The following is a 27,991-nucleotide window of genomic DNA, read 5'->3' on the forward strand; positions in this document are numbered from 1 at the left end:
GAAAGGTTTAGAGGGATATGGGTCAAACGCTAGCCGGTCGGAGTAGTGTCAATGGGGCATCTTGGTTGGCAAAATGGGCCAAAGGCCCTGTTTCCGTATTGTTTTATAATGGGTCTATCACAACCTCTCCCAAAATATCAGTAAGACAAAGGGACGTCATCAACTTCAGGAAATGGGGTGGCATACATGCCAATAACAACATCAATGATGCTGAAATGGAGATTGCAGGTGCACAACCTTTTATCCGAAATTCCAAATAACAAAAAGCTCTGAATAGCAGACATTTTTTCGGTCCTTGAAGAAAGGTCCTTGAAGACGTTCACCGAGGGCGGCCCGCAGAGGTGACAGCGGAACCTCCGGTCGGTCCTCGAAGAAAGAGGAACTAAATCCCCATTCATAAAAGAGAAGGTGAGGGTATATTGCGCGGGAGGGTTAATAATTGACAATCTGCTGCTGCCTGCCCGCTGAGTTAAAAAGTTCCCACGGTAGACTCATGATACACAGTGTATCGTGAGTCTTGCGTGGGAACTTTTTAACTCAGCGGGCAGGCAGCAGCAGATTGTTGCTCCCTTCAGTTTCACCCCACCTACACCCCTCTGCTTCCCGGCCATGTGTGTGATCCCTTCCCTCCCCTCTCCAGCTCCCCGCCCATTGCACCGGCGCGGGGGCTTTGCACTGTCTTCACGTCGGTGATGCCAGCAGGTCAATGCCAGTCACCGGAGACGTCAGGACCAACGGGACACCGACCCCCAGGCCCGCTGCAAGCACGGAGATCCCAGAGACCCACAGCCAGCAGCAGCCCAGCCCCGTTCCAACTCCAGAGGAACACGCTCCCCGTAGGGACAAAAGCTGATGGTGTGCAAGGTACGTCTTGTTCTTGGGGTTGCGGATGAGGGGGCGCAGCTCGGGCTGTGACGTCTCTGGCCACCCTCCTGTACAGGAGCTGAGACGTCCTGTACAGGGGGGTGGCTGGAGACGTCCTGTCAGCTCCTGTCCAGGGGGGTGGCCGGAGACGTCAGGACCAACGGGACACCGACTGCAAGCACGGAGATCCCAAAGACTCACAGCCAGCAGCAACTCTAGCCCAGCCCCGTTCCAACTCCAGAGGAACCCGGGTTGCGGATGAGGGGGCACAGCTCGGGCTGTGGTCGAACTGCCATTTGTCGCTGTAGCGGCCCATCGGGGAGCGGGTTCCTGTTGGTCCTAACGTCTCTGGCCACCCCCCTGGACAGGAGCTGAGAGACGTCAGGATCACCAGAAGCCGCTCCTCGATGGGCCGCTACGGCGACAAGTGGCAGTTCGCCCACAGCCCGAGCTGCGCCCCCTCATCGGGACACCGACCCCCAGACCCACTGCAAGCACGGAGATCCCAGATCAGCAACTCTAGCCCAGCCCAGCCCCGCTCCAACTCCAGAGGAACACGTAGGGGCAGAAGCTGATGGTGTGCAAGGTACGTCTTGTTCTTGGGGTGGTGCAGCTCGGGCTGTGGGCGAACTGCCACTTGTCGCCATAGCGGCCCATCGGGGAGCAGATTCCTCTGGAGTTGGAGGGACAGGGAGACACAGCGGCTTTTGAGAATGGTGGGCAATCACTTCCAAAGTTCTGCCCACACAGTCAGTATACCTCTCCTACACTTGTCTCCCGCACTAAGATCATCTCGCAGAGAATGATCCCAGCCTAACCCTCGCTATTCTCTCCTATTCTGCAAGAAAAAACTACATTGAAGACTCAAACTCGCGATCGAGTAACTGCCGGGATCAAGGCGCAAACACGCGACCTTGCGGATATGAGCCGAGCACTCTACCACTGAGCCAGCCGTTAAAATCTACGCTAAAAATCTTCCATTCTGAACGCCGAAAAATTCCGAATTACGAAAAGTGTCTGGTCCCAAGGCTTTCGGATAAAAAGTTGTGCACTTGTATTAACACATTGACACTAGGTCAAGTAAGCACCTCCACTTTCTCAGAAGCCCAAAGAAATTCAGCACGTCTTCAATAATTCTTACTCATTTCAACAGGTGCACCAAAGGATGCATCCTGCCAGGTTTCACCACAACTTGGTCTGGCTACGAAATTGCCGAAAATTGTGGATGTAGCCCAGCACGTACCACCAAATTAAGGAACGGCTTCTTCCCTGCTGTTATCAGACTACTGAACTGATGTCTCATAATCAAGGGTGTGGTCCCGATCTCCAACTTATCTCCATGTTTTTTATTTATCTGAACTTTCCCTGGAGCTGCAATGCTATTTCTTGCACAGTTGTTGTACTGTTGTGTGTGTGTATATGGCTGATTGCGCCACAAATCCATTGTATCTCGGAATACATTATAATAATAAACAAATACCAAGACCAAGATTTAAAAGTATGGCGAACACAAAAACTTCCTTCATATTTACACAGTGCGTCGATTACATGGAATTGAAGGCCTTTAGATCTGTATTATTTAGAAAGTAAAAGATTGGGGAGTGAACTTATTAAAACACATGATCCTAAGCAGGGCACGAGCGGTTGGATGTTAAGATGTTTCCACTAGTGGAAAAGTCTTGAACAAAGATACATAGTATGATAATGGAGAAATCATGTAAAATCAGGTGTATAGGAATTTTTTCATCACATAGGAAGACAAATCTCTGTAATTCTCTTCTTCAGAGGGTTGTTCAGCATTGATCACTGGAGGCATTAATAGGGTAGATAAAATTTTGGATTGAGGGCTATTTGAAAATGACACAAAAAAGGACTTAAATTAGCCACAGTCATCTTGAATGCCAATACAGACTTGATGGGGAAAGGTGAATTATCCCTGCCATTATTTTCTTGTCTTCTTTGCGCCAAGTCTTGGAAGTCGCATAAAAGAGGAGGGGTTAACCAAAAGCTTCATACACTTCTAAGTGCGCACTAAACAAAATCTATTGACAATTATCAAACTTTTGAAAGATGCAAATTATATTTTGAATGATTGAAAGAGAAGGTCGTGGCTGGTTGCCAAATCAATCAAGGGCTAAAAAGCAAATTAAATTGACTCTAATTGAATAGACAAAAGTACTTACGACAAAATTTGGATCCTTAAATTTCAAAGGCTTTACTGCAGGCTCTCCATGTCCTGGACTAGAATCGGCAGCCACATTTTTATTTTCACCAATGGTATCCAATACAACATTCTGCAGAAAAAAGGAAAATCTGATTTCACAGTCATACACAATGAAAATAAGCCCTTTGGCCAAACTTGCCATGCCAACCAAGAAGCCGCCAACTAAACTAGTCCCACCTGCCTGTGTTTGGCCCATATCCCTCTAAACCTTTCATGTCCATGAACCAGTCCAAATGTATTTTAAATGGTGTTACACCAACCTCAATGACCTCCTCTGGCAGCTTGTTCCAAATACTCACCACCATGTGTGTGAAAAAGTCACCCCATTAAATCTTTCCCCATTCACCTTAAACTTATGCCCTCTTGTTCTGGATTATCTTTTACTCAGTAAAAGGCTCTGTACCTACAATATGTATTTCCCTCATGTTCTTATACACATCTATAAGATCACCACTCATCTTCCTGCACTCCAAGGAATAAAGTACTAGCCTGCCCAACCTCTCCCTGTGGCTCAGGCCCTCAAGTCCTGGCAACATCCTTGTAAATCTTCACTGCACTCTTTTCAGCTTAACATCATCCTTCCTTTAATGGGACAACTAAAACTGAACACAATGTTCCAAATGTGCCCCCACCAACAGCAGTGCAACAGAAGCATAATATCCCAACTTTTTTACTTCCTGCATGATGATGGCCAATTATTTAGCTACAACCTTAAAAAAATAGGAGCAGGAGTAAGCCATTAGGGCCTTTGAGCCTGCACTACTTTCCCATTAGAACACAGCACATTATCATTGGTTGGTTACAAACCAACAATATGAACATTGAATTCTCCAATTTTAAGTGATACCCTCCTTCACCCATCTGTGCTGCCCCCCATGACAACCTTTTTCTCCCACTATCCAACCCCTTCCCCCCCAAAAAAAAATATCTTGTCCCCTTCAATTGATATCCCTCCCTCTGTCTCTACATTTTCCTCTTCTTTCCTCATTCCTTATCCTCCCTCCCTTTATGTTTCACCGACCTCTCTTCTCGTCATCTGATATCTTTATCTCTTTTTCATCTCTATCCCTTGTCACTCCACCCATTTGTCACTCCACCCATTTGCCAATCAACATCCCCGCCCCCCCATTGCTTACTCTTGCTTATTCCCATAGCTCTCCAATGCAATGGGTCACCCATAGCCTTGGATTAAATGCATTTTACTTTCCATTATATTTTATTTATATAACTAATTATATGGCAAAGATCCTCCTGGATTAGACATCCCGAGGTCAGGGTACCAAAGATGCTAGTATTACAGCCCCGTCATTCAATATATTTTGTATATAGAAAACCAATAGGATGAATTTCCAAAACACATAAGCAGAACAGAACATTATGCAAAGCAACATTTTTAATCCTTATATTACAAATAATGTAAAGGCACAAGAATTGGAAATCTGATATTAAAACAAACAAACCTACAGAAAGTTTCCATAATTTCTACTTTTACTATTGAAATATATTATTTACCATATAAATTATACTATACAAACAGAAATTTCCTGTAAACATTTATTAGGCCAGCCAGCACCTCCAGAAAGTAGAGACACAAGGGGATACTGATGCTGCAATCTTGAGCAAAACATGAAGTGGAGAAACTTCGCAGATCAGGCAGTGTCTGAGGAGGAAATGGACAGATGACGTTTTGGGTCACCAGTAGGGCGAGGGGTTACATTATGGGACAATGGCCTTTTCATCAAAACTCTGTTCCTAACCTTTCCCATTTAAGGTTCTCTCCACTCCAGTCCTGGCCTACACAACGACTCCTACATTAGGCTCCTATTAACGACTATATTTCTGCCTTCAATCCTATCCAATCTCCTGGACCAAGGAAACAGCAGCCCTATCTGCCACTGGACCCTCAACTTTCTGACCCACAGGCCTCAATCAGCAAAAATAGGTGACAACACCTCCTCCACAATAATTCTCAATACCTGTACTCTACGTTCTACGTTCTCAGTCCCCTTGTACACTCCCTTTAAACTTATGACTGTACAGCCAAATTCAGCTCCAATTTCATCTACAAGCAGTAGTAGCTCTACTCAATAACCAAAAGTCTGTAGCCTCCTTTTGCTCTGGTATTTTGTTTCATTCACATGTTTAAACTATGGTGTTTTGTTCTTAATGTTTTAATGTTTAATGTTTTATTCTTAATTGTTTACTGTATGTCATGTTGTTGCCTGCAAGTGGAGCACCAAGGCACATTCCTTGAATGCGTACATACTTGGCCAATAAACGTATTAATTCATCCATAAACTTATTCATTCATTCACTCAAGTTTGCAGACAATACCATCGTGGTGAGCCAAATCACAAACAATGACAAGACGGAGTACAGGAAGGAGATTGACAACTGAAGACAAAACACTACTATTAAAGGACAGAAGCTTGAAAGCGTGCACCACCAGACTCAGGGACAACTTCTTCAACTCCACTATTAGACTTCTGAACGGTCCTTCCATAAGCTAGGGTATTGTTCAATTCACCTGCACCCCATTGTGGACTTTGTCTAAGGAACTGATGCACTACAATGCTGAAAACTATATTCTGCAATCCATACCCTCGTCTTTTTTCTATCTATTGTAGTTGAGTTTGAACTGATTGTATCTACATGGTATATCGGATCTGCTTGGATTGTATGCAAAACATAGCTTTTCATTGTACCTCGGTACACGTGACAATAATAAACCTAGACAATAATAAACCTAAAGAGTTTATTGCTAATTCCGCTCCGATGCAAGGAAATAGATACATTAACTATTTCCCTCTCTATAGGTTTTACCTGATCTGTGGCCGTAGCCCGCGTTTTCTACATTTAATTCAGGCTTTCCAGCATCCACGGTGAAGTTAGGACGATCAGCTGCAATCTGCAGGTACACATGCCTGGGCTCTCGCAAGATCGACCCCAAACACTCGTTGAAATTACCTGCCCCAGTTTCTTCTTTTTCGCGGTTGCATTGCCACTGTTTCCCGGGCTTGTTGGTCTTTTCTTATTACGAACCTTGGAAGGAGTAGATGCTGCGATCGGTACAGGCGAGGATGAAGACGAGGAGGAGGCCGCCGCCGCCGCCATTCTTTTCCCGTCACCGTGAAACCAGGGAAACGCCACCGGTACGTCCTTGCGTCACGCGGAACGTCGTGGGCATGCGCGGCGAGAGCTTGTCGGGTCTGGAGACAGTTACTGTGATGCAATTGTAGTGGAAAATTGTGATAGATGCAACGAAACGAAAATAGAATTTAAAAATATATATATTTACGATTACATAACGCGAAAGGTAACCTGACAATAGGTGGACGCTTTATTATTAAAATCTTTCACTATTTTAACTATTTCTATTTCCTGGTATCTCCCGTTTCCATTTTTAATCAAGCAAATCTGTTCGGTCATTAACTTATGATTGAAAGTCAAACGGGTCATTAACCTGTCAGCGAATTACTTTTTTAAATTTCCGTCCTATTTTTTTTGCTTGTGTTTTTTTAAAAGCTGTGTACATTGATTAAAGTTTTTCTCCATGTCCGATTCAGGCACATTACACATCAATTAAGAACACATTTTTTTGGTTACAGGCATCTTGTACCACTTCTCCTTTAGTTTGTGCCAGGGCTGTCCTGTTTGTGACAATGTATATTGCCAGATACATGGTTAGATGTGTGATTGCAAGCTCAGCATGAAATGTTCACGTTCTCTATTCCAACCAAGTACATAGAAAATGACAATGAACAGCATTTTGACTTTTCAAAAGCATAGCTCTAACTCTCCAAATTAATCCTCGAACAACCGGCAAACAAAAAGTATTGTGCAATCGAGAGATGAAACTTCGCCAGCTCTGCCTAATGACGTGGAACGCGCCGCTGCAGATTCATTTCCGGGTGGCGCCGCTTGTGTTTTCCCTGACGGGTGGAGTGAAGTGAAGCGCTGCGCGCGGCCCGGGCCGGACCGGCGCTAACGGTAACGGCAACGGCTTCTGCACGGGGCAGGCGACGCATCACAAAGGAGCGCGCGGCTTAATTCAACCGACGCCATTCGGCACGCGCGACGGCCGGGCTGGGCTGCGAACGGAGCGGAGCGGAGACGGCTCATGACACGGCGCTGATCAGCCCGACGGCGGAATGGTGTGTGCCCGCACTCCTCGCACCATTTCCCTGTGTCGAGCTCATTCTCCCCCGAGAGTAATCTCCGAGCGCAGTGATCCGAAGTACCTGGCTGACCTGCTGCCCCTGCCACGGACATTGCCATCGGAGAGATCCCTCGTTGGCCTCTGAAAGACGAAGGCAAGCGCGCTCGCTGCTCGCCGACTTGGAGGGGATTAGGTCTTGGTCGCTGTGAACTCTGTTGTGCGGAGTGCGGTCTCAGTGAAAATGTGTCGTTAAAGAAGGAGCGGAGAAGTCAGTCCGTCCAACCCACACCCATCGAGACGGTAAGTGTCAAGCTGGGGCCGGCAACACTACGGTTTTCACCTGAATACCAGAGTTGTGGGAAACAATTGCGGGATGTTTGAATCCTTTAAAAAAAGTCGATTGGATCTGCTGTGTGACCAACAACTTGTGTCCTGCCTTTGAAATTGGATACATGAAGTAACGATTTTTTTCTGCGCGCGGTGAATGATCTAGAGCAAAATCTTTAAAGCTCAACAAGATAACACGATTTGATGGTAGACAAAAGTGCTGGAGAAACTCAGCGGGTGCAGCAGCATCTATGGAGCGAAGGAAATAGGCAACGTTTCGTGCTGAAGAAGGGTTTCGGTCCGAAACGTTGCACATCAGACTGAAGAAGGGTTTCGGTCCGAAACGTTGCACATCAGACTGAAGAAGGGTTTCGGCCCGAAACGTTGCCTATTTCCTTCGCTCCATAGATGCTGCTGCACCCGCTGACTTTCTCCAGCACTTTTGTCTACCTTCGATTTCCCAGCATCTGCAGTTCCTTCTTTAACACGATTTGATGTTGGCTAACACACACTATCCGACCCGGCCCTCTTTCCCCGGCCCCGCTTCAATATTATCAGGCAGGCCACAAATTTAGCAATGGATTTCAACATCTGAAGGTGTTGTGCGGAGGAGTGAGGTGCATATTTCCAACATAGTTTCCGGGTTTTAACTTCTATTGTCAGGCTTGTTTTGCCTATCGAAACTTCTACGTGATCACCTTTATCCAATTATGGTAGAGTAAACTTGCTGTAGCGGTGCTCCTGAATGTTATGTCTAGTTTTATACCCAGTACCATTTTTGGGGGGGGTGGGGGTTACAAATGTATACGATATAAATGTAAGACTAACAAATAGTAAAGGAGAGTCTTACCCTATAACGTTGATATCCGGGATGAAGGAGTTTAGTTTTTCTTGAGGATTTAATGTTAGCTGTTCTCTATATACCAACTTAATTTTTGGTGCATAGTGAGATAAAATGATTTTTACACACGTGCTGAAACATAACCGGTGTAATACTTATTTAAATGTTTTATTTCTGGAAAAAATAAGGCAGAGTCGTTATCAGTCTTGAGTTTTGTGGACTTGGAAAGTTCCTGTAACACGAAGCATTTGGAAAATTGCCACTGGGGGGGTGATTGGCTACTTATGCATGGCAATTGATGCTGTACTTCAATGAACTTTTAATAATGTACTCTTGCTGAATTTGATTCAGTTATGAAATTGGATTAGAAATATATATTTGGGAGCTGATGTTAACAATTTGCATTTGGTGAAAAACGATCCTGCCAGCATCTTGCCTTCAACATTATTTATATTTTTTCTTCAAAATTTTACTTTAAATTTTCTTTGATTTTAGATCATTACCAGTTTCACGTTTAACAATATCAGACTAAAGTTATCTGCTCGTGGAACATTGCTAAACGGTGCAGAAAGCCAGAATTATGATGAGGGGATCAGGAAGCAGTCAAATTGGCAGCTTGAAATCTGCTTCTCAGCTGGATATTTGATTCATATTTTTCTGAATCAGTTTTAATTCCACAGATTCTTTCTGCCTGAATCAAGTCTGTGGTATTATTATACCCATTATTGAGTTTAGCATTTTTTACTTTCTATTAATTAACACATGACTTTAATTTTCTTCATTTGGAAGGGGGATTACTGGCTTAACCAGAATGCTATTATTTTCCACGGTAGTTTGGGATGTATATTTTAAATTTAAATGTTGGAAGTGGACATTGCCTCTGTTTAACATAGAAGCACAAACTCCATCTAATTACATATACATTAATTCAGTATGTTCTTTTTATTTTATTGGAGATCATGTTTAGTCAACATAGTAGTGGTATAGTCAATGCAACCATTGTAAGGGTATTTTAAAATGTACATTATGGCCTAAAGAAAGGACAAACTACAGATAGCCATTTATGGTTTTGCACTTCACGCCTTCCCATTTATTTTCTTCCTCCGTGGTATGGAATTAACACTAATGAGTAGGAAGGAAATGCAGATGCTGGTTTATGCCAAAGATGGACCCAAAATGCTGGAGTAACTCAGCGGGTCCGGCAGAATCTCTGGAAACAAGGAATAGATGATGTTTCGAGTCAAGACCATTCTTCAGACTGAAGAAGGGTATCGACCCGAAACGTCGCCTATTTCTCTTTTAATGTATCTGAGGAATGAGACGGCTCCCACTGATATTAAAACGGTGTGCATTTAGGTTTAATTTACATTGGAGCAGTTTTAAAATGAGTACATTTTGAGTATGGATGCGTTATCATGAATAATACGATGAGATCTGGGGGTCCTGGTTCATCAGTTACTGAAAGTAAGCATGCAAGTACAGCAGGCAGTGAAGAAAGCTAATGGCATGTTGGCCTTCATAACAAGAGGAGTTGAGTACAGGAGCAAAGAGCTCCTTCTGCAGTTGTACAGGGCCCTAGTGAGACCACACCTGGAGTATTGTGTGCAGTTTTGGTCTCCAAATTTGAGGAAGGACATTCTTGCTATTGAGGGAGTACAGCGTAAGTTCACAAGGTTAATTCCCGGGATGGCGGGACTGTCATATGTTGATAGAATAAAGCGGCTGGGCTTGTATACTCTGGAGTTTAGGATGTGAGGGGATCTTATTGAAACATATAAGATTATTAAGGGATTGAACATGCTAGAGGCAAGAAACATGTTCCCGATGTTGGGAGAATCCAGAACCAGGGGCCACAGTTTAAGAATTTGGGGTAGGCCATTTAGAACGGAGATGAGGAAAAACATTTTTACCCAGAGAGTTGTGAATCTGTGGAATTCTCTGCCTCAGAAGGCAGTGGAGGCAATTCTCTGGATGCTTTCAAGAGAGAGGTATGGGGCTGTCCCACTGTACAAGCTCATTCAAGAGCTCTCCCGAGTTTAAAAAAATAATTCAAACTCCTGGAAGCACGTAGCGGGTACGTCGGAGCTCGAGACGTCTCTTAGTGGCTTGTAACGCTAATGGCAGGTACTCGGGAAACGTGGTGAGCTCGGGAAAACTCGTGAAGATTTTTTAACATGTTGAAAAATGTCCACGAGAGCCCTGAGTACCAACGAGCAGCCATTATCATAAATCTCTGAGTTCGAATCAGGGCAAACTCGGGAGAACTCTTGAATGAACTCGTACAGTGGGACAGGGCCATTAAATAGAACTCTTAAAGGCAGGGGATATGGCGAGAAGGCAGGAACGTGTCACTGATTGTGGATGATCAGCCATGATCATCCTGCACCTATTATCTGAATACTTGTACAAAATATTTTGCTGTTTTAATCTATCCAAATTGTCTTTTTTGTTAGAATCTTTAAATGATCTTCATTTCAGCTAATATCTATCTATCTATCTATCTATCTATCTATCTATCTATCTATCTATCTATCTATCTATCTATCTATCTATAGCTATCTATCTAAAAGTCTTTTCTTGACCAGCTTTGGCCATCTGTGCTGTGATTTCCGAGAGAACGCCGCCACCTACGGCCGTCATTTTTGGCCACCTCGCTCAGAGCCCCCCTCCGCCGTATGTGTGCCGAGGATTTTTCCCATCGATGAAATATGACAGAGATATTAATGGTTTTACACAATTCCCCATTCCCTCTGCTGCCCCTGCTGGCGGCAGGAGGGAGGGACTATAAAACCAGGAAGTGGTGTGCCTCAATCAGTGTCTGCAAGCTGGAGGAAGGCAGGGTCACGTTTCTCTGAGCTGTGAATAACACTGAACGCGTCTACTCAAATGTAAGTGTCCTTAGTGGTTCTAAAACGCTTGCAGAATGTGTATTGGTTCTAAAATGTTTGCAAAAAGTGTTTATTGGTTCTAAAATGTTTGTAAAAAGTGTCTCTTTTGGTTCTACAATGCTTGCAGAATGTGTCTTTTTTGGTTCTAAAATATGTTTTAGGTTCTCCCTCCCTCCTTCCCTTCCCCCCCTCCTCTATTTCCTCTCCCCCCCCCTCTCCTCCCCCCTCTCCTCCCCCCCCTCTCCCTCCTCCCCCCCTGCCCTCCCCCCCCCTGCCCTCCCCCCTGTTCCCCCCCCTCTCTCCTCCCCCCCCCCCTCCCCCCCCTGCTCCTCCCCCCCCCCCCCTTTTCTCCCCCCCCTCTCTCCCCTCCCCCCCTCTCCCCTCTCTCCTCCTCCCCCCACTTTCCCCCTCTCTCCCCCCGTCCCTCCCACACCCCCATCCCCCCCCTCCCCTCCCTCCCTCCCTCCCCCCCTTCTCCCCCCTCTCTCCCCCCCCCCCTCCCCCCCTCCCCCCCCTCCCCCTCCCCCCCCCCCCTCTCCCCCCCCCTTCTCCCCCCTCTCTCTCCCCCCCCTCTCCTCCCCCCCCTCTCCTCCCTCTCCCCCCCCCCCTCTCCCCCTCCCCCCTCTCCTCTCCCCCCCCCTCCTCCCCTCCCCTCCCCCCTCTCCCCCCCCCCTCTCTCCCCCCCTCTCCTCCTCCCCCCCTCTCTCCTCCCCCCCCTCCCCCCTGCCCCCCCCCTCCTCCTCCCCCCCCTCTCTCCTCCCCCCCCCTCTCTCCTCCCCCCCCTCTCTCCCCCCCCCTTCTCCTCCCCCCCCCCCTCTCCTACCCCCCTCCTCCTCTCCTAACCCCTCTCTCCTCCCCTTCCCCCTCTCTCCTCCCCCTTCCCCCTCTCTCCTCCCCTTCCCCCCCTCCCTCCTCCCCTTTCCCCCCCCCTCCCTCCTCCCCTCACCCCCTCCCTTCCCCCCCCAATCCTCTCCTCCCCTTCCCTCTCCTCCCCCCCCTCCTTCCCACTCCCTCCCTCCCTCTCTCTCCTCTTCCCCTCTCCTCCTCCCCTCCTCTCCACCTCCTCCCCTCCCCTCTCCTCCCCTCCCCTCTCCCCCCCTCCCCTCCCCTCCCCTCTACTCCTCTCCCTTCTCCTCTCCTCCACTCCCCTCTCCTCCACTCCCCTCTCCTCCCCTTCCCTCCCCTCTCCTCCCCCCTCCCCCCCCCTCCCCCCCCCTCCCCCCCCCCCCCCCCCCCCCCTCCCCCCCCCCCCTCCCCCCCCCCTCCCCTCCCCCCCTCCCCCCCCCCCCCCCCCCCCCCTCTCCCCCCCTCCCCCCCCCCCCCCCCTCCCCCCCCCCCCCCTCCGCCCTCCCTCTCCTCCCCTCCCCCCCCCTCTCTCCTCCCTTCCCCCCCTCCTCCTCCCCTCCCCCCCCTCTCCTCCCCCCCCCCCCCCCTCTCCCCTTTCCCCTCCCCCCCCCTCCCTCTCCCCCCCACCATTCCCCCCCCCCCCCTCCACACACCCCTACCTCCACCCTCCCTCCCCTCTCAGCACACCCTCACTCTCCCCCTCTTTCCTCTCTCTCCCCCCTCCCCTTCTCTAGGTATGTTACAAAACCTACCTGAACCGTGTCTGAGAATCTGTCCCAGCCCCGTGTGTGTGATTTTGGCGCTGTTTAGAGGGGGCGGGTTTAAAACGCGATTTTTACTAGGCTGTTGCAATCGAAAATGTTCAGCCTAGTAAATCATTAACGGAAAATCGCTGAAAGACCCCGTCGCAAAAGGTATTATTAGTTTTTATGGCCTTGTATAATAGTTATAGTAGTTTAAAAATCACTCTCTCAACCCGCGACCTCTCGCAGCCCCAGTGTTTTATAAAGCAAACAATTAAAGGTATGTACCTTATTTTTACATTAAATGGGGCTTGTATATAACCCTGTATATAACGTTTTCTATAGCGAGTAGTTCATTTTGGGCTCTTTATATCCCGCAGTATTTTTCTGGGCATTTGAGGGCACAAATCCACTGCAATGTGAACGTTCTAAACCAGCGCGTTCACAGGATCCCACTAGAAAGCCGATTTAAAATACTTTAATTTACAGCAATTGAACACTAAATTCCTTCCATTTGGCCTATAAATTGATGTAAATGAGATTTAAAAATCATGTTTTATTGTGAATTATTTGTGAATATTATTTGGACACTTAGGCTATTTAAAAATGTTAATCATTTATTAAGAAATGGATAGATGTTTAGATCTAGTAATTGAAGTTTGAAATTAGCTACAATTGGGTAACTAACTAATTATATGCTTTAATTTCAGGTCCTCCAAGTAAGATTATTTTATATTTGTTTCAGAATGGTTCAATCTATGATAACTGAAAATTTCATTCAGTTCTCTTAATTTTTAAGAAGGTTATGGGCTTTTGACTGTCCTCGATCACAGCTTTTTTGTTATGTCCATAGAAAATCAATAGGGAACAAGATGCTAATTTCCGAGTATGAAAATGGCCATAACTTTTTTATTACTTGAGATATGAAAGTGAATTAGGTGTCAAATTAAACTTATTGTTATGCTTTATCTGATGGGATAAATTGCAGACTTGATTTTTTAAATCTCAAAATTTTGTAACATTGCTACCTTCTCTCCCCTCCATCCCCTCCCCCCCACCCTCCCTCCCCTAAACCCCCTCCCCTCCACAAACCCCTACCCTCTTCCATCCACCCTCCCTCCCCCCCTCCCCCCTCCCCCCCCTCCTCACCCCCCCTCAGCTCCCCCCCTCTCTCTCCCCCTCACTGTCTCCTCACCCACCCTCCCTCTTATCCTCTCCACCCCCCTATCCCTCTTGCCCCTCTCTCTGTATCTCTGTCTCTCTCTCTCTCTGTCTCTGTCTCTGCCCCTTCTCTCTCTGCCCTCACTCTCTACCCCACAGGATAGAAGGAATTCTACGAGAGACTACATTAATGGAAATATTATAAAACAAAATACTTTATTTAAACTTGCTTAGTCCTTTAATTCTTTATGGGATTTTGCTATTTTTTTATTTATTATTCCATGGAATTTTGAGTTCAGTAACATAATTGCAATTAGAAGAAAACTTTGTAAGCATTTTAATTCAGACTCTGAATTATGATATCAATGGCTAAAATACCTTTCCTTTTGACAATGATGCAACCGGTTTACCGAGGTAATCATGTTATTTTAATTGGGAATGACCAGGCTGCAATATTTTAACAGAAGTTTGGTAAACCTTTTCACAGAAGCTAAACTATTATAGTTATATATTCACACAAAGTAACGTGTATGCAAATTGACGGGTGATTATAATGATTTTCAATATGTAATAGCTTCCACTAACTTTATGTCGATTTGATATCAAAAAAGCTGTGCAGACTGTCCAAAATTGAGGAGTGGTAGATTTCAGTCATGTTGGTGCTTCATCAATTACAAAGTAGCCAGTGAAGTTCTGAAACATGTATCAAACATGCGATCTATTCCCCATCTAAAGAAGAGTCTTGACCCGAAACGTCACCCAGAGATGCTGCAGCCTTTTGTGTCTATCTTCTGCTACTATAGACTGTGTATTTCTGTCCTGTTACATTGGTAAATTCTTACGAAAATAATTGTTCAGTGATTACAAAGTATCGTAGTCAGTGAAGTATTGAAACTTGTATCAAAATCAGTCATTGAAATCAATTCTACTACTGTACCCGCAATAGGTTAGCAAATACAAGGTTGAATTTTCAAAATATGATTGGAGACTCCGAAAAATGCCTCCTTTGGAAGTGCAGAATCTTGGTGTTACTCTTGTTTTTGGAATTATGTTGAACATTTCTGAACAGGTATTGGATGATACAAAATTGAGGCTTTGCTTCTTGATGTTTCTATGACAACCATGGAACAGGTTTGGCCATTCCATTTTGTACATTCATTATTGCCTATAAATTGCCAGTTTCTGCTTTAACAATAAAGACCTTGATACTTGAGAAGTTTCAAGAAACATTGCAAATTTATTTTGCAGCATATATTTTTCTTGGAAAAAATGGTTTCGTTTTGTTTAATTTACATCCAATCAAAATGCTTTCCACTTTGTCACCTCACCCAGACTACTCTGATAACACCTCTTCACCAGGAAAAGCAAGGGCTTCAGGCTTGTATTAAAAGATAATAAAACATAACAGTTCAAATAATGTTTGAGTTGAAATTATAGTTGAAATTAGTTGAAATAATGCAGCAGAGAATATCCATGGTATTTTTTTTTTTAAACATTGGAGATTATTAAACAATATTTGCTATAAACCACTGTAGATAAGACAAATTAAGAATAATTGTGGAGCATTTCAGCATCCTAATTTAAGGAATTACATTTGTAGTTACTGCTGTTTTTGTTAAAATGTAATCAAGCACCCATGGGTTTCCATTAAAGGCCCTAAATACAACTCCAATCGAGAATTTGGGATGATTAGAATCTGATTGAGATAAACAACTGAGGCTTTTCTGGAATGAATTTCAACAAATGCATAAAGCTAAGGCGAGGTGACAAGATGACAGTAGGCTTCTTATGGAATATAATAAGCTCTAGGCCAAATTATCTATTTTGTTACTGTATATTTCATGGAATTCACCAAATCCATACTCTTAATTCAACCCACAGTTGACTAGTATCTATCTTCTCTCCTCTACTTTCGGTATCAGCTTTTGGTTGTCAATGTTAGATCGGCTACTTTCCACTTTTCCTCAAGTATAAAAGTTGTGATGCTCTGGGATTCTGAGAGAAGGGGAAAAAAGTTGATTTATTGATCGGTGGTGGTAATTACAGAAATGTTTGTTATATATGCTAAGTCATACTGGTCGTAGAAATGTGTGGATTTTGATTTGGGGGGGGGGGGGGGGGGGGGGGGGGGGGTTGTTGAGTACTAATTATATGAACATTTATGGTATTTGTTCATTGAAATAGTGGATTTACTTTGAGTAAGCGCTTTTCTTGATTTCCCAAGGAGGTCAGAAAGATGTAGTAAAATATTTTTAATTGGATGCTGAGTTTAGAAAGAGGATGTGAAAGTACCCCACAAGTTTAAAAGAATGGTGAGCTTTAAAAGGAGGCTCGGGACAGAACCAAGTGAGCCCAGCTGCCAAAGCATTGTAGTCTCTGAACAATATGGTAGTCGGATATAAGATTATTGGAGGTTTACTACATATTATTGGAAATATATGCCTCTTGATCTGGCCAACTTCATTTCAGCATCCAAACAATTGATAATTTTGTGGAAGTTGGTTGAATGCAAGTCAGTCACTCCATTTCTTTAATTGTAATGTTAATGTTGTTATTTTTGCCATTGCCAACCACATTTTCAAATAAAGAACAGTCTTTTAAATAAAGATATTGTGACTTCAAAACATAACTTGTAAAATCCAGGGTATTGCATCCCCTTCTGGGAACTCCTATTTTGGGAAAACACCCAACCTAAATGATCTAATTTTTATGATGGAAAAATAAATGTCCGTTTTAATTTCATGTCCCATTTTTTGGTTTTCATGTGAGATTTTGGAAATCTGAACAAATCTAAAAGTACAAACATAGACAAAGTATTGAATAATAATTGTAGATTTTTACTGAGCAGAACCTTATGCGATGCATTCTCCTAACACCACCTTCATTTTTACTCTTTCTCAAGGTACCCAGAAAATAGACACAAACCAGACCTTACAGTAATGACCTATAAATACACCAGGGAAATCTATTTGGCTCACTGACTCGTGGAACAGAACTTTGATATTTTTCCTCTCCACATGTACCTCCTATTTTAAAAGTTTTTTTCTATTACTAAGCTTGTGCTCCATTCTAATGACCTTCTTGTTGCTAATTGAAAAAATGTCAGATTCTAAAGAAGCATCTTAATCACTACTATAGTTCGATATAATAAAATACAGCTCATTATTCCACCATATAAAAGACAACATCACTTTTCCCAGCCCCTTTTGGACTGCAGTATTCTCCTTGGAACCTTGCGAACCGTCAAAATGGAGACAGAACATTACTCCCCTATCAAATCATTACTTCTCCCTCTTGTATTTTTTTATATTATAGAAGAATATCCAGGCTTTGCAATAGAAAATGAACTGTTTGACTTCCAAGTGTTAAGTGTCTATTTTGCAAATCCGGCTGTAGCTTTTAGTTTTCTGTAAACAAAGTAGATGGACCCTTGTTTTGTTTTAATGACAGTTTAAGATGCATGAAATTTAGATCTTTAATTAGATTTTGGAAATGAAAGCAGAAATTAACTGCAGACCTACAATATCCACCATCTATGCCATTTCATTAATGATTACCATTCACCAATTTTCTGTTATTTATGGTTAGGATGTTGTAATTAAAGTGAAAAATTATGCACATGAAACAAAAGTTAAACCAATTTCTTTAGTGGGGTTAAAATACTATTTATCCTCTAGAACTGAGAACATTCAGATTTAGATTCATTATGCCATTGATTGGAATACACTGATCATTAATTCTAAATAGTTGTTGATATTTTTACCCAGTAACTTTAGATTAAATATAGGGGAGATCTTTGATACACAGAATTGTTGGTTATCTGCTGCTGGGACACTTTATTTTGCTCCAATGTGTTCTGGTGCAGTTTTCATCTGGAAATCTCGCTCATGGCATTTTAATAATTTGGTAATTCATAGAGGACAACAACAGTCTACTGTGTACACAATGGCTTTGACAGCTAGTGAGGTCTCATCCTTATGATCACGAACTGCCAATGCTGTCAGTGCTACCAAGGTTTTTTTTTGAACATCCAGCAACTTGGATGTTCTTTAATTTATTTTGGGGGGGGGGGGGGGGGGGGGGAGAGGGAGGAAGGAAAGAGGGGAGAAATACTTTGCATTTACGACGTGTGATGAACACAGAAAATGACCACATTCAAATTCGCTCAAAATGTCAAAAAAAGTTAAATACTGGAAATCTCTGCATCTTTCTTCTGGTAGCCAGTTTCCCACAGCCATGTGTGCTTGTGCTAGGTTTACACTAAATAAATTATATTTTAATGAAAAATTATTAGTTTACTAGACTAAGTGGGACCCGTTGGGTCCCAGCATCACACGGGAGGGCTATGTGCACCCCCCAACGCAATATTCCACCTCTACACCAATTCCAATATTGGTGACCAGTGAGGGGGAGGGGGGGCTTTCTGCAGCGCTAGTATGGGTGTTGTGGGCTGAAAGGGACTGGTTTCCAGAGGGCTAGTATGGACATTGTGGGCCAAATGAATTCTTGGGCTGGCGGCTCAGTCACTTAATCCTGTTGTGCTGGCGGCTCACTCACGGCCGGTGGGCTGGCAGTTGACTCATGGCTATTCGTTGAAATTCCATTTCAAGCAGGGTGCAAGACTACCAAATTCAAGTGCAATTTCCTACCATTTCAAGCAGGGTGCAAGGCCACCAATTTCAAATGCAGTTTCATACCATTTCAAGCATGGTGTAAGGCCACTAAAGACAGCGAATCATGACCTCTCCCTCCTCCATCTTTGCAGTGACTGAGCCATGCCCACACTTCCGGGTTTTATAGTCCCTCCCCCCTCCCACCAGCAGGGGCGTGGCCTTCATGGCGTGATTGACAGGAGAGAGAATCTCAACATTTTTTAAACACTAATAGCTTTTTTATTTTTCATTGATGGGAAAAACCCTCTTGTCCTGCACAGCGGAGGGGGACTGAGTAAGATGGCCAAAAATCACAGCCGTAAGTGGTTACGTCTTTTCTAAAATCAATATACAGAACACCAAAACGTGGTCAAGATCAGACTTTTAGTAATATAGATAGATAGTGTTTTTTGAAGTGAATAATTTGTTTACATTTAAACTGTAATTATTCATCCAAAGTTAAGCCACCTATTGTGATATTTTTGTCTCATCAGGTGCTGTGGGGTGGTGCTGTCCAGCTGGTTGTCAACTCAAATTTAATTCTGCACTATCTGAATTAGTACCATGAGAAGGTTTGCGTATTGTAAGGTGGTTTTGGCCACCTCTTTGGTGTGGGTGCTACTGGATATGTTCCTACTCCTTTACTTCAGTGAATGTAACAAGTGTGAACAGAAAAAAGAACACGGTCTGCCTGCTCGTGAAGGTAAGAAAGACCCCATTCAAATTGTGCAGTTTTTTTTTTAAGGTAACATCCTAGAATATGTTAAGTCAGAAGAAAATTATGTCAGAAATAATTAAGTCAAAAGAAAATTGCATATGGTTAATAAATGGTGTATGAACTATAACCAAGTACAATAATTGATCTACGATGTTTTCTTTTATTACTTTTGTTTATTAGAAATTAATTATTTTAATTTCAATACGCAATTCATTTTGATCAGGCTCCAGAATATAAATCCTCCACGTGTATAAGAAAAGCAACAAAAAAAAAAATGCTGGAAAGCTGAAATCAGAAAATTGAAATATTCAGCGGGTCAGGAAACATCTGTGGTAGAAATGTAGTTAGCATTTCAGGTCAATGAACTTCCTTGGAACTCAAAAGTTAGAAAAAAATGTTACAGAACGGAGAAAGTGATGGGGTAGAATAATTATGCAATAATAGAAAAATCATGTTTGACTTATCTGCAGAAGATCTCTAAGTATAATTGATGAATTTGAAAGTCAACATTAAGGCACAGAAAACAATTAGAAAAACAACTGGTATGGTGGCCATTATTAGACACAAAATGCTGGAGTTACTAGCAGGTCAGGGAACATCACTGGAGAAAAGGAATGGGTAACATTTCGGATCGAGATCCTTATTCAGACGGAGAGTCGGGGAGAGGGAAACTAGAGGTATGAAAAGGTTTAGAACAAATTGGAGACAACACCAATGACCAAGGAGAGGTGGAGCCTACAATGGACCATTGTTGACTGTGGAAGAGGTGATAACAAAGGGATATGATGCGAACAGTGGAACTAGCAGAACGACTAGACCAGGGGAGGGGTGGAGAGAGAAGGAATGCAGCGGTTACTTGAAAGAGAGAAATCAATATTCATACTGCTGGTTTATAAGCCACCCAAGTGAAATATGAGGAGCTGTTTCTCCAATTTGCATGTGGCCTCACTCTGACAGTGGAGGAGGCCCAGGACAGGATGGTCATAATGGGAAGGGGTTAAGTTTTCAAAGGTCTTTTATTGTCACATGTACCGTAAGTTGCAGTGATTTGTGAATTACCCTACAGCTATACGGGGGGAAAAAAAGCAACAAGACACACAAATACATAAAAGTCAGCATAAACATCCACCACATTCCTCACTGTGATGGAAGGCTAAAAAGTGCATTCCTCTTTAAAATACCTGGCAACTGGGAGATTGTGTAGACCAAGACGGACTGAGCATTGGTGTTTATTGAAACGATCGCCCATTCTGTGCTTGCAACAGTATGCAGATTGTTCAAGTGACATTCCTTTTATCCAATCACTCGGGTCTTTAGATTGGATGATACTAGTCAAAATTTATCAATAAGCAAAATGTCAACAGTGTTACTATCTTCTGATATAAGGAGACTTTCATTAAGATGATGAGCATCACCCATTGACAGGACAGTCTTTTTCTGACAAACCCTTTCATCACACGTGAAATTTGTTGTCTTACCTTTAAAATACATCATGATACAAAAGTGAGTGGTTTTGCAGATAGTGAAGATAGTTGTGAAAGATTGCAGCAGGATCTGGATCGATTGGCCAGGTGGGTGGAGGAATGGTTAATGGAAATTAATACAGAGAAGTGTGAGGTGTTGTATTTTGGGACGTCGAACAAGGGCAGGACCAGGGGACATAGGTTCAAGGTGAAGGGGAAAAGATCTAATAGGAATTCACACAAAGGGTGGTGGGCATATGGAAATAGCTGGGAGTATCCCATTGTTTAAGAGACGATTAGACAGGTACATGGATAGGACATGTTTGGAGGAATATGGACCAAGAGTAGGCAAGTGTAGTTGGGACATTGTTGGCTGATGTGGGCAAGTTGGGCCGAAGGGCCTGTTTCCACACTTCATAGAACAGTACATCACAGGAACAGGCCTTTTGACTTACAATGTTTGTACTAAACATGATGCCATGTTAAATAATCTCCTCTGCCTGCACGCGATTCATATCAAAAGAGAAGAGATAGTAGGTGCAGGAGTAGGCTATTCGGCCCTTCGAACCAGCACTGCCATTCAATGTGATCATGGCTGATCATCCCCGATCAGTACCCTGTTCCTGCCTTCTCCCCATATCCCCTGACTCTGCTATCTTTAAGAGCCCTATCTGAGGCAGGGAATTCCTGACTCGCAACTCTCTGTGAGAAGAAGTGTTTCCTCGTATCCGTATTAAATGGCTTGCCCCTTATTCTTAAACTGTGGCCCTTGGTTCTGGACTTCCCTAACATCGGGAACATGTTTCCTGCCTCGAGCGTGTCCAAACCCTTGACAATCTTATGTGTTTCAATAAGATTCCTTCTCTTCTTTCTAAACTCCAGAGTGTACAAGCCCAGCTGCTCCATTCTCTCAGCGTATGACAGTCCCGCCATCCCGGGAATTAACCTTGTAAACCTACGCTGCACTCCCTCAATAGCAAGAATGTCCTTCCTCAAATTAGGGGACCAAAATTGCACACAATACTCCAGGTGTGGTCTCACTAGGGCCCTGTACAACTGCAGAAGGACCTCTTTACTCCTGTTCTTGTTATAAAGTCCAACATGCCCATTCGCTTTCTTCACTGCCTGCTGTACCTGCATGCTTACTTTCAGTGACTAATGAACAAGGACCCCCAGATCCCGTTGTACTTCCGCTTTTCCCAACTTGACGCCATTTAGATAGTAATCTGCCTTCCTGTTTTTGATACCAAAGTGGATAACCTCACATTTATCCACATTAAACTTCATCTGCCCACTCCCTCAACCTGTTCAAGTCACCCTGCATTGTCATAGCATACTCCTCACAGTTCATTCACACTGCCACCCAGCTTTGTGTCATCTGCAAATTTGCTAATGTTACTTTGAATCCCTTCATCTAAATCATTGATGTATATTGTAAATAGCTGTGGCCCCAGCACCGAGCCTTGCAGTACCCCACTAGTCACTGCCTGCCATTCTGAAAGGGACCTGTTAATCCCTACTCTATTTCCTGTCAGTCAACCAATTTTCTATCCATGTCAGCACTCTACCCCCCAATACTATGTGCCCTAATTTTGCCCACTAATCTATGTGGGACCTTATCAAATGCTTTCTGGCACTGGCTCTCCCATGTCCATTTCCCCAGTTACATACTCAAAAAATGCCAGAAGATTAGTCAAGCATGATTTCCCCTTCGTAAATCCATGCTGACTCGGACCGATCCTGTTACTGCTATTCAAATGTGCGGCTATTTCATCTTTTATAATTGACTCCACCATCTTCCCCACCACCGATGTCAGGCTAACTGGTCGAGTTCCCCATTTTCTCTCTCCCGCTTTTCTTAAAAAGTGGGAAACATTAGCTACCCTCCAATTCATAGGAACTCATGGCCCCATAGTCCCCGTTATTCAACTGTAACACTGACACCTCCAATCTACCCTTCTCCATTTGTAGATTAAACCTGGCAATATTATGATCACTACCTCCTAATGGCTCATTAACCGCGTTCCTTTATCAAATCTGGTTCATTACATAACACTAAATCCAGAATTGCATTCTCCCTGGTAGGCTGCAATACAAGCTGTTCTAAGAATCCATCACAAAGGCACTCTACAAAGTCCCTTTCTTGGGGTCCAGTACCAACCAGATTTTCCCAGTCTACCTGCATGTTGAAATCTCCCATAACAACCACTGCATTACCTTTGCTACATGCCAATTTTAGCTCCCGATTCAACTTGCACCCTATGTCCAGGCTACTGTTTGGGGGCGTGTAGAAGTCCCATTAGGGTCTTTTTACCCTTATAATTCCTTAGTTCTATCCATACTGACTCCACATCCCCTGTTTCAATGTCACCCCTGGCAAGGGACTGAATTTCATTCCTCACCAACAGAGCAACCCCACCCCCTTGTCTGTCTTTTCGATAGGAGGTATACTATATTGGATATTCAGTTCCCAACCCTGGCCCTCTTGCAGCCATGTCTCTGTAATTCCTACGACGTCATACTTGCCAATTTCTAACTGAGCCTCAAGCTCGTCCACTTTATTTCTTTGCGCATATACCACACTTTGACCTCCATATTCATGTCCCCCCTCGCAATTGGCCCTGGTGTTACTCTTTTATCCCTTCTCAAACTTTCCTTCCCATTAATTCAAGACTCTTTTGTAATTTTTCCTGTACTCACCTCCCCTTCAACTCCATCTTTATACTCTCAATTTGTCAATCCCTCCCCCACACTATTAGTTTAAACCCACACATGTAGCCCTAGCAAACCTGCCTGCCAGAAAGTCGGTCCCCCTCCAGTTAAGGTGTAACCTGTCCCTTTTATATAGGTCACCCCTACCCCAGACGAGATCCCAGTGGTCTATAAATCTAAATCCTTGCTCCCTGCACCAGCCCCTCAGCCACACATTCAGATCCCCTATCTCCCTGTTCCTGTCCTCACTAGAACGAGGGACTGGAAGCAATCCAGAGATAACCACCCTAGAAGTCCTGGTTTTCAGTCTTCTTCCTACCTTTTTCTTCCCGATGTCGTTTGTGCCCACGTGCACAATTACTGCCAGCTGTTCACCTTCTCTCCCTCTCGAATGTTCAGAATTCAGCTCGTGACATCCTGAACCATGGCACCAGGGAGGCAACAGACCATCCTCGCATCTCGTCTGCCGCCACAGAATCTCCTGTCTGCTCCGCGGACAATGGAGTCACCCACCACTATGGCTTTGCCCAATGTTGGTCTTGCCGGTCGAGTCCCATCTCTAGGATTGGAGCTATCGACGTGTCCGCCGCTCAGACTGGAAGCATTGTCGCCCCCGACAGTTCCCAAGGGGACGTACCTGTTTTCATTAGGCACACCCACCTGGGTCTCTTGCACTCCATGGTTACCACCCTTTCTCTCAGTCACGCACCTTGGTTCTTCCCATCTCCTCGGCGTGACAACCTCACTGTAGGTCCTGCCCAGGAAACTCTTGTTTTCCCGGATGGCCCCGAGGTCATCCAGCTGATTCTCCAGTGCCCCAACACGGTCCTTCAGGAGCTAAAGCTGGACGCACTTGCCACAGTTGTAGCAGCCAGAGGCTCCATCTATGTCCCTGGGCTCTCACATTCTGCAAGCTTCACACTGTCTCATCTGTCCCGTACTCTCCAGCTTTTTGCCTAGCCTCCTCGCTGAACACTCTTGAGCCAAAGACTCACACTTTACTCACAAGGCTGCTCCCTCACTGCCGCTCCCCTAGAGCAGCCTTGCTTATATTGACTGATAAATTGCCTAATTTACCAATTTACAAACCAAATTCCTCAGTTTTAAACTGTTTTTCACCTCTGACTTACACACCTTTCCCACGGGTTTCAGCCAATAAGCCCTTCTCCCTGCTTCTCCTTTATTGCTGCTTGTCCAAGATCCACATAAACACTGGGCTAACACTGGCTTTTTGACCCTTTTAAAAAACCTTTTCCCTTCCGACTTGCCTTTCCTACGGCTTTCAGCCAATAAGCTCTTCTCCCTGCTTCTCCTTTATTGCTGCATGTCCAAGATCCACGTAAGCACTGGGCTGATGCACGTAAGCACCATCTTTATACTTATAAAACTCTGATCTTGAATGTCTATTTATTTGTGGGATTTTCGTGTGCGATTCGCATCTGCGCGAAAACACGATGCGCTAACATAAAATTTTTTACATAATCCGAGAGATTTACGCTGTGGTCAAAAATTGCCTCATTTAACATTTCATGCATTATTTCTCGTTATTCATGAAATTGTTCAAAAATTTCAAGTAACTTAACGAGCTGGTGACATTACAATGGGTCTGCTCGCCCGGCCTGTGTACACTGTTTTCCACACGCTGCGAGTTACGCCACCCCCCCCCCCCCCCCCACCCCGCGCAGTCATTTGGTCGTCATGCACTCGCCCCCTGCGAGCCCTGCAGCCCGCCTCCCTCTCTCCCCCCACCCCACTCTTCTAAAGTCCAGACACAGGGCATTCATGTCCGATGATACAGTGGCCTACATGAAGTCCAGATACGACCTTGGTAAGGCCATCAAAATGGCCAAAAGGGACTTCTGCTCCAAACTGGAGGATGAGACAGATGTTCGGCAGCTGTGGCGGGGCCTGAATGCAATCGCCTCCTACAAGGCGAAACCAGGAGGCAGCTCGAATGTCGGTGAAACATCACTCCCTGACGAGCTCAATGCGTTTTACGCAGGCTTTGACAGAGAGAATACTGATGTGCCTTCCCGATCCCCCATTCGCTGTGATGGCATTTCAGTCTCAGTCACAGAGGCCAATGTCAGAAAATCCTTCAGAGGGGTGAACCCCCGAAAAGCACCTGGTCCTGATGGTATACCTGGTCTTGTTCTAAAAACCTGTGCGGACCAACTGGCGGGGGTTTTTATGGACATTTTCGCACTGGACCACTTGGACAACAAAAACTCATATGTCAAGCTGTTATTCATCGATTACAGCTCCGCATTCAACACAATCATCCCCACCAAACTGGTTACCAAACTCGCAGAACTGGTTCTGCGCATCCCTCTGCAACTGGATCATCGACTTCCTCATCCACAGACCACAGTCTGTTCGCATTGGTGGAAATGTGTCAGCCTCGATAATAATCAGCACGGGAGCACCTCAAGGCTGCGTGCTCATCCCCCTGCTGTACTCACTCTATACCCATGACTGCGTAGCCAAGCACAGTGTGAACTCCATCATCAAGTTCGCTGACGACACCACTGTTGTGGGACGTATCACTGATGGGGATGAGTCAGAGTACAGAAGAGTGATCGAGCAACTGTCCATATGGTGCCAGCGCAATAACCTGGCCCTCAACACCAGCAAAACCAAGGAACTGATTGTGGACTTTGGAAGGAGTAGGAGGGGGACTCACAGCCCCATTTATATCAACAGGTCGATGGTTGAAAGTGTCAAGAACTTCATATTCCTGGGCGTGCACATCTCTGAAGATCTTTCCTTGTCCAAGAACACTAACGCAATTATCAAAAAAGCTCATCAGCGCCTCTACTTCCTGAGAAGATTACGGAGAGTCGGTTTGTCAAGGAAGACTCTCTCTAACTTCTACAGGTGTACAGTAGTGAGCATGGTGACTGGTTGCATGGTGGCTTGGTTCTGCAATTTGACCGCCCTGGAGGGAAAAAGATTACAAAAAGTAATAAACACTGCCCAGTCCATCATTGGCTCTGACCTTCCTTCCATCGAGGGGATTTATCGCAGTGCTGCCTCAAAAAAGGCTGGCAGTATCATCAAAGACCCACAACATCCTGGCCACACACTCATCTCCCTGCTACCTTCAGGTAGAAGGTACAGGAGCCTGAAGACTGCAACAACCAGGTTCAGGAATAGCCACTTCCCCACAGCCATCAGGCTATTAAACCTGGCTCGGACAAAACTCTGATTATTAATAACAACTTTCTGCTATTTGCACTTTATCAGTTTATTTATTCATGTGTGTATATATTTATATTATGGTATATGGACACATTTATCTGTTTTGTAGTAAATGCCTACAATGTTCTGTGTGCTTAAGCAAAGCAAGAATTTCATTGTCCTATACAGGGACACATGACAATAAACTCAGTTGAACTTGAACACTTTTTTTAAAAACCAGTAGCTCCAATGATTGGTCGTCCTTCACTACTTTATTGTTTTGTTAAAAAGCTGCTGCCTTCATAGATTTTCTATCAGATTTCCCGCAAATGTTGTTCCATTGTTCAAGAAGGGAGCTAGGCAAAAGAGGGAAAACTATAGGCCAGTCAATTGCTGGTAGGATTTTAGAGTATTATTAAGGATGAGCTTCGGAGTACTTAGAAGCGCATGATAAAATAGGACAGCATCACCATGGTTTAGTGAAAAGAAGATCTTGCCTGACAAATCTGTTGTGATTCTTTGAGGAAATAAATAGCAGGAAAGTCAGTGGATGTTGTTTACCTATATTTTCAGAAGGTCTTTGATAAGGTGCCACATGTGAGGCTGTTAAACAAGATTAGAGCCCATGGCAAAGAGTGGGAATAAAGGGGACTTTTTCTCGTTGGCTGCCAGTGGTGTTCCTTAGGGGTCGATGTTGGAGCAGCTACTCTTCACTTTGTATATCAATTAATTTCAATGATAGAATTAAAGGCTTTGTGGCAAAGTGTGATGATACAAACAAAGATGGAGGGATAGTAGTTGGAGTAAGCAGGGAGTCTGCAGAAGGACTTGGACTGTGGGAGTGTGGGCAAATAAGTGGCAGGTGGAATGTAGCAAAGTGTGCAGCCATGGACTTTGTTAGTAGGAATAAAGGCAAAGACTATTTTCTAAACTGGAAGATGATTCAGAAATCGGAGGTGCAAAGGGACTTGGGAATAGGATTCTCTAAAGGTTAATATGCAAGATGAATATAAAAGCAAGGATGTAATGCTGAGGCTTTGGAAGGCACTGGTCAGACTACATTTGGAGTATCGTTAGCAGTTTTGGGCCTCATGTCTGAGGAGAGATATGGTAGTACTGGAGAGGGTCCAGAGATGGTTGGGTTAACATTTGATGAACGTTTGGCTCTGGATGTGTACTTGCTGGAGTTTTGAATGATGAGGTGAGACCTCAT

General features: G+C 44.4%; 2 protein-coding genes across 4 annotated transcripts in view; one reads left to right on the forward strand and one right to left on the reverse strand.

Annotated features, from left to right (window-relative positions):
• ino80c (INO80 complex subunit C) overlaps window positions 1–6,294 on the reverse strand; it is a 32,391-nt gene extending 26,097 nt beyond the window's left edge. Inside the window, exons 1-2 of one of the 3 annotated variants that reach the window (XM_055657830.1) lie at window positions 6,131–6,285; window positions 3,048–3,158 (exon numbers count right to left, since the gene is read on the reverse strand). In XM_055657830.1, coding sequence (XP_055513805.1) covers window positions 3,048–3,158; window positions 6,131–6,202 — 183 coding nt within the window. In that variant the 5' untranslated portion in view covers window positions 6,203–6,285. Of the gene's footprint in view, window positions 1–3,047; window positions 3,159–6,055 lie in introns of all 3 variants that reach the window. The other 2 variants (XM_055657814.1, XM_055657821.1) reach the window with 2 other exon arrangements.
• A 496-nt stretch (window positions 6,295–6,790) lies between these two features.
• Window positions 6,791–27,991, forward strand: part of galnt1 (UDP-N-acetyl-alpha-D-galactosamine:polypeptide N-acetylgalactosaminyltransferase 1) — an 85,186-nt gene continuing 63,985 nt past the window's right edge. The window contains exons 1-2 of the mRNA XM_055657806.1: window positions 6,791–7,547; window positions 19,200–19,408. Of these exons, the coding sequence (XP_055513781.1) occupies window positions 19,270–19,408 (139 nt within the window). The 5' untranslated portion in view covers window positions 6,791–7,547; window positions 19,200–19,269. The remainder of the gene's footprint in view (window positions 7,548–19,199; window positions 19,409–27,991) is intronic.

Source organism: Leucoraja erinacea, chromosome 2 (genome assembly GCF_028641065.1).
Source record: "Leucoraja erinacea ecotype New England chromosome 2, Leri_hhj_1, whole genome shotgun sequence".
Lineage (NCBI taxonomy): Eukaryota > Metazoa > Chordata > Chondrichthyes > Rajiformes > Rajidae > Leucoraja > Leucoraja erinaceus.